The sequence below is a fragment of the Camelina sativa genome, chromosome 1 (assembly GCF_000633955.1).
Source record: "Camelina sativa cultivar DH55 chromosome 1, Cs, whole genome shotgun sequence".
NCBI lineage: Eukaryota > Viridiplantae > Streptophyta > Magnoliopsida > Brassicales > Brassicaceae > Camelina > Camelina sativa.
Window position 1 is genome coordinate 17,986,035 of NC_025685.1, and position 7,158 is coordinate 17,993,192.

Sequence of the window (7,158 nt, forward strand, 5' to 3'; positions counted from 1 at the left end):
TGAAGCTTTCATGAGGATGAGCTTCCAAGGAACAAGGTATCCACAAAAGGAGACCATGGAGAAGCTGGGTATTGCTGAAGATGTAGAGTTTCTATTAGAGAAGTGCAATCTAAGCAAATTCATGGGATTGTGCATTGAAGGGTATAGAGAAGAGAGCTGTGAGTTATTAGCCACCATCAAGTTTCACTTCTTCCCAAGAATGGATAAAGAGTTGGGAGATGGTTGTTGTGACTTCACTTTCATTCAAAAAGATAGCCAATATCTATGGATTTGAAGTTGGGAGTGAAAGGAATATGGTTATACCAAGGGAAGAGCTCTTTGCTGTTTGGGAAACCATTGGAGATAGCAACATCTACTCATCGTCCAAGTCCAAGAGCTCAAAGATAAGAAGTCCAGTCATAAGGTACTTCCACAAAGCCTTAGCAAACACTTTCTTTGCTAGAAAGGAGACTGGAAATTTGAATGAGGGAGAACTTAAGATGATTGATGTAGCACTCAATGGCATCATCCTTCAAGCAAGAGATGGGACCATTTTCCTTGGGAGTAGTGTGGAGACTGATCTTGCTATGGTCCTCATTGACCAATTGATCTATTATAGAAGTTGGGTGAGCAACCTATACAAGAGGGGCTCAACTGAAGTTCTAACCATTGGATGCATCATCAGTCCAATGCTAGTAGCTGACAAAGTACCACTTCAAGGAGAGAAGGCCAAGCCAAGATGGATTGACACCAACAACCTCACCTCCACTCTCATTCTAGCCAAGGAGATGCACCATGGGAAACACCTCTTCAACTTTGAGCATCTAACACTAGGGAAGACTCAGCTTGTTCTACCCAACAAGGCACTTACCACCATAAGTGAAGGGCTAAACATTGATTTTTGGCCAGCTGTTGAGTTTTTGTTTGATGGGACAGCTCAAGTAAGAGTAGATCAAGCTGGAGATGTGGAGATGGCTGATGGAGAAGAGCAATTTTATTTTGAAGATTATGAGCCAAATCCAAGAGATAGTAGAGGAGTGAGAGAGACTAGCAAGAAGTTGACACTCCTACAAAAGTGGAACAAGTGGCATGACAATAATTTTGACAAGTTGAAGAAGAAGGTGGGAAGGATGACTAAGTCCATCAAGGGTTTAAAAAAGGAGATTGCTATTTTGAAGAGTGGGAATTCTTCACCAGCACCATCTAGCCTTTTGAGGAGGAGTAGCTCAACTAGAACATTGTCTAGAGCTGAAAACCCAGTGGTACCAGCTATACCTTCGATGCATGAGCCAATTCAGAGGAGGAGAGGTTCAAGTCGCCCAGAACAGTAGTTTCCGAGGCACTCAACCAGTTCACTCGAGCACCCACTCGACCGAGCACCTCCAATGCACTCGGTCGAGTACATCCCCAGACCTCCCTATGGTTTTCCAGCTCCAGCAGGCTATCCAGGCTATCCCTATGGCTAAGCTTACCCTCTCATCCCTCCCCAATACTTCATGGATCCAGCCCTCTTGCAGCAATACTACTAGTAGCAAGGAAAACAATTTTTCCGACCACCACTAACTCGACCGACACACTCGACCGAGTACCAGTCGATGGCCATCGTCGAGTTGCCTCCTTTCCCACCTCAAAATCAAGCTCCAAACTCCAGGTACACATTTGACAGCATGAATGAGGATGTGGACAACTTCTTGCACAACCCATAAGGTACCAACATCACCTATCTATTTTAAATACCATTGCATCTCTAGTTTTATTTTATTTTGAGTCTTGAATCCTCTTACAAATTTCTTTTACACAGTGGACTATGTAATTTAAGTTTGGGGGAGGGTTTGAGATAGTATTTGACATTGTTTTCTATTTTCTTATTTCAAGTTTTTAGCATAATCATGTTTATGTTTGCATTGCATCTAAGGCATAGAAAAAACCAAAAAAAATTGAAAATTTTTGCAAAAAAATCTTTATAAAAAAAAAGTGTTCATGTAGTTTGCATTGCATATTAGGATCTTGTTTAGCATGTTTCATATAGGACTGTTTAATATTTGCATTAGGGATCTATGATGAGTTTAGCCTTGTTAGCTTGTTTAAATTCACTAAACTAGGATCAATGCCCAAGTTAATTGTACTTTGATGCTAGTTGAGTAGCTAGAAGCATAAGATTGAACCAAGCCTTGAATTCCTGCATTGAATTTGGTCTAAATTTAAGTATGTTGTGATTTGATGCCATTTCCTACTTATAAGAGCCTAATATTGACTTTTAATTATCAATTTTGTGCCTTGCTTTAAACTCATGGATACCATATACATATTTGGATCATCTTTCTCTATTATAGCACTCTTATTGATTAAAATAATTGATTTAATCATTAAGATCAGTTTCTAATACCCTTAACCAATCCTCTTTCAAAGTCATGTTTATTTTTGTGTGTGTAATGCCTTTTGGAATTACTTGTAAGTTGTATCACTACTTAGATCCTGCACCATCATGAAGTTGTATCACTACTTAGTTCGTGCTCCATTATGAGTGTACTTTAAACATGCAATTCAATAGAGATATTTCTCATTTTGGAGTGACTAAAAAAAGTTCAGACTAGTTAAATTGTGGGGTCTACCACGATGCCTATATCGTCTATTAATGACACAAAGTTATATAGTGACTAAAAGGCTATACCGTTAATTATTTGTGCGTATATCGTTCCCCACGATGCCTATATCTACACAAAGTCTTTTTGTGGGTACACAAACTTATTAATTAGCGATACCATTCACCACGATGCCTATATCGTCTATTAATTTTGTCGAGATGGCACATCAAAAACATATTGTGTTTTTTTTCACACAAGCAATATATATCTCCACATGTATCTACTTACTTTTGCATATAAAGAGAAAAGAATACTTGGATCCAAATTAACACACCCATGCAAAAAATAATTTATTTTATGTTTAATATTGATGGAGAACTAAAACATTAATTACGCATATGACAGTGTTCTTTTTTACGCATATGGAGAACTAAAACATTACGCATATGACAGTGTTCTTTTTCACCAAAAAGAAAGTTCAAAATCTAGTTTTTTCCAAATCAAAATTTCAAAACCTATATCTCTCCAAATTAATATTTCAAGAACTATTAACCCACAACTCCAGATTTTGTCGGTTTATTGTTTGTTTGACCAATTAAAGAAAATAAACCAAAGAGAACCAGATGTTATTTTAATTTAACCCCAACTAAAACCTAAAACAGGTCTAGAAAATAGTAAATGATAATTAAAAATCAAATGCACAGAGATAAGTCTCGCCCAAAATAACCGAATCGAAACCAAAATCGAACCAAAAAAAAGAGAGGGAATTAAACTGAATAGAGAACCGAATGGGTATCTGAAATACCCAATATTATATACCCAAAATATTTATTATATTTAGATTTGATATAATCCAGTTACCAAAATTACGATTACAAATCCATCCATATCAAATATTTTTGTTAAAAATATTTAGAATAACCAAAGCATCCGAAGTTCTGAAGTCTTTAGTAGGCCCGGTCTTTCACACATTCCCAAGACACATTGGTGTTGGGCCTCTAAATTTTTTGAGATTTTTAGTAACAAAAATATGCCTCACAATATATTTTTATTGCAAAAATAGGCATCAGTTTTATGAAAGTTATAGATTTGATCTCAATTTGTAATTTTATCTATTTTGTTATTACAAAAATAGGTCTCAATTTCCGCAATTTTAAGATTTGGTTTCAGTTTTAAATTTTTATCTATAAAATCTATAAGAAAAAAAAAATGTTTTGTGTTGGCCACAAATTTTACTGGACCGATCATGGTCTTTAGACATAGTTGACAAAATTTGATCAGATTTCAAACTTAAATCATTTTTATATAAAAAAAATAAACTATTTCAAAACCTATTTTTAATATGAAGAGCATTCAGCAGTTTAAATTTATCAAGAGATGTAGAGAGAAACAAATATTGGTGGCATAAAACGACATTTATCAGAGAATGGTTGTGAAAGAAATAAGAAAAAAAAAGGAGAGAACCAGAGAGCAGAATTTGTCTACCTGTACATATTCCCTGTTTACTTTGTCAGATACATTTAATGCGTTTTTAGGCGTTATACGTTTATATACCGACAAAAAAAAGAAGACATTTTTTAGTATTATTTATGAGAGTACTGTACGTGGGGTTCTTGTGAATGCATTAATAAAAAGATGATTCCTTTTTTAATTTGATTGAGACGAATTTTTATGATCCAGTAACTAGTTGTAAGAAGAGCTTCGAAAATCTAATGAACTTCTCTCTCGGTATGAGAGGCTCATGAAGCAAAATCATGTTTTTCATCCTTACCTATGGCTATATATGAAAAAACCATAAATTCATTAAGAAGATGAAGGTTACTTGTTGCTCAAGGAAACTCCAACATAATTTAGATAATACCCATATCATGAGTTTGGCATAACAGTTAGGAAAATGGAAAAGGAAAAGAGCTTCGCATAATACTCATAAACATATATAAAATAAACTAGAAATAAAAACATCAAATAAACTTCAACAACCAAACATAAAGTTTTCTTGAAAATAAAGATAGTAAGCATACATAATACGATATTCTTAGCCATGTTTGCCTTCTTAGCCATTGGGAGATAGGATCTTAGCCACTGTATCGACGTCGAAGCAGCCAAGACATCTTGAAACTTGAGGTCTTCAACAGCAAGAAGATCTGTCTGTGCTCCTTCGTCATAAACAAGTCCAAAGCAAACATGTAAAGATCACTGCCTTTCTCAACCTCATCCATGGCGTCTAAACACTCCATGCATTCCGGAATGGTATACTCGTATTTCTTGACCAATGTCGATGCATCCACCGGAATATTCTCCATCAGCTCGGTATTGAGCCTGTGGCATACCGGAGTTACAGTTTCAACATCATCCTCCAAGTCTAACCTAATCAGTGGAGTAGGCTCATGATCCTCGTCAACATTGTTCTCATAATTATCAGCTATATTGTCACTTCCTCCTGTGACTGGCTCGTTTATGCAGACTGCTGATGAGGGAGCTGGTTCATGCATCTGTGGTGCTTCAGAATGGTGATGGATCACTCTCCTGCGATAAGTACGGGGTTGAGCATTTCCAGGTTCGATACCTCTGTAGATGGTTGCTAGTTTCTCAGCGTGAGGGATGGGTTTCCATCTGTATTTTGAACCTTTAGGATTACCCTATAGAATCAACAACAACAACAACATAAAAAGATCCAGTCTATTGTTATTCCCAAGCTTCAAATTTACCAATTGATATAAAAGATATCGAGTAACGTTTTGTTATACCTTCAAGAAGTTCTCCCAGTCATCGTTGGTTGCTCCAAACTTGCCTGTATTGGCATCCCACTTCAAGATGGGAGCGCCAACAGTTTGACACCATACCCTCCAGTTTTGCATTGTACTAAACCAGTGGTTCTTGAGCTGCCTTGGTGTGTAGTTTTCTCCTGTTTCCCGATTGATCGTCTCGACCATCATATCCCAAGTCTCCTTTGGATAACTTCCGTTAAGGCTGGTTTTTGATGACTCTTGGAAACATAACTCGACAAAAATATCATGTGATGAGGACGACGACCATATATACCGAGGATGGCCTATGTTAGACGCGGCGCTTCCAGTATCATTTTCTTCATAACGATGCTTCCTTTTTCTGCTACCTGAAGTACCCTCACCATCTATGTTAACACCTGCAAAGATAACCTCTAGTTTCTCGAAATACAATGGAGGCCACTCCCACTGATACGGCCGAGCCTCAGGATGCACCTGTAACAAATCCAATCCTATGTTTTATTCTAATAAACAAACACTAAACATTAAAAATTATTTTTATTTTTATTTTTTTAAAATGTTGGTTTGTACCAGTAAATAGTTGGCCCAGTCTTGATCAGTGGCACCAAACATTTTTGTCTGGGGATCCCATTTCATATCACTGCACTGAACCAGTCTTAACCATACCTTCCACTTCTTGAGCATTGTATCATAATGATTCTTAAGCTGGTTTATGGTGAACCTCGTTCCCGTCTCTTTTCCAAAAGGTGTCAGTATATGCTCCATTCCAGGTAAATGCCCTAACGCCTTCTTCTCGAAGCATAAATCCACAAATTTTCTGTGGTATTCAGGTTGCCACGAGGCTCTCGGTGTCATAATTCTTTACTACATCAATAGATAAGCAAAGCCAACAACAAAAACATACGTTACGTTACTTCCAAAATAATATTATATTACCGGCCTTACCGGTAATACCGTTATGTTAGATACCGCGGGAAATAAATATATAAAAATTGATATGAATATATAATTAATTAAAATTTTGTAGGATTGCGATATAATTTTCTCATTCCGTGATTCTACGGATTCTCAAAACATAGCTTTAAACCGTAACCAAATCTATACAAAGTATACATCCAAATATATATGTCATAAATTTTTACATCATGGCTAAATCTAGGACTAATCTTAGTATTAAAGCCAGAAACTCATGAAACAACTACTATAAACAATTGCAATTGTTTTTGTGACTTATCAATCAAATTCACAGAACAAATTCAATCTAGCAAAATTTACTTAGGATAATCTTCTCAAAGATGATCATACAAAAAAACATACAGGAGACCACAAAAAGATGAGGGCACACATAAGACTTATAAAAAAGTTATAACAATAGTTTTTGGAGTGCAGATTCTGAAAAACCAACTAGATCGACTGCTTGCTTATTCATGTGATGAAAACTATGCAATCTATGGTTCACAAAAACATAATCTTAACACATCCAGGAGACCACACATGACGAGGAAACACACACATAATACAAAGAATAATTAGTCATAACAATAGTTTTTGAGCTCTTTCTGTTACACTAGATCTAGTCTTATGTTAACCCTAACTTGTATAAAAATTAAAACGATTCTGTGACTCGCGATTGTCTAATCGCACAAACAAACACTAATATGGAGAGCTATCTTAGACCGTAACGGAGAAGAACAACAAATTTTTCTTTGATGATTTAAACAAAACAGCAACGTATATGTAAAACGTTTACCAGAGATTTAGACAAAGATTGATTCTGGCTGAAAAAGACAGACCCTTTCCACCGCTCAAGACTGGTGCTTCTCGTCTGAGATAACTATGTCTATGCG

The 7,158-nt window shown here is 36.2% G+C and overlaps 1 protein-coding gene across 2 annotated transcripts; it reads right to left on the reverse strand.

Moving 5' to 3' along the window:
• LOC104793644 (L10-interacting MYB domain-containing protein-like) lies at window positions 4,536-7,158 on the reverse strand. Of its 2 annotated transcripts, none has more exons than XM_010520052.2 (4): window positions 7,062-7,158; window positions 5,882-6,170; window positions 5,312-5,785; window positions 4,536-5,203 (listed from the first exon to the last, which is right to left on the reverse strand). In XM_010520052.2, the coding sequence occupies exons 2-4, from the start codon at window positions 6,164-6,166 to the stop codon at window positions 4,640-4,642; spliced, it is 1,323 nt and encodes a 440-aa protein (XP_010518354.1). In that variant the 5' UTR covers window positions 6,167-6,170; window positions 7,062-7,158; the 3' UTR covers window positions 4,536-4,639. The 2 variants fall into 2 exon arrangements, with proteins under 2 accessions (XP_010518354.1, XP_010518348.1); XM_010520046.2 differs by having other exon boundaries at window positions 5,882-6,175.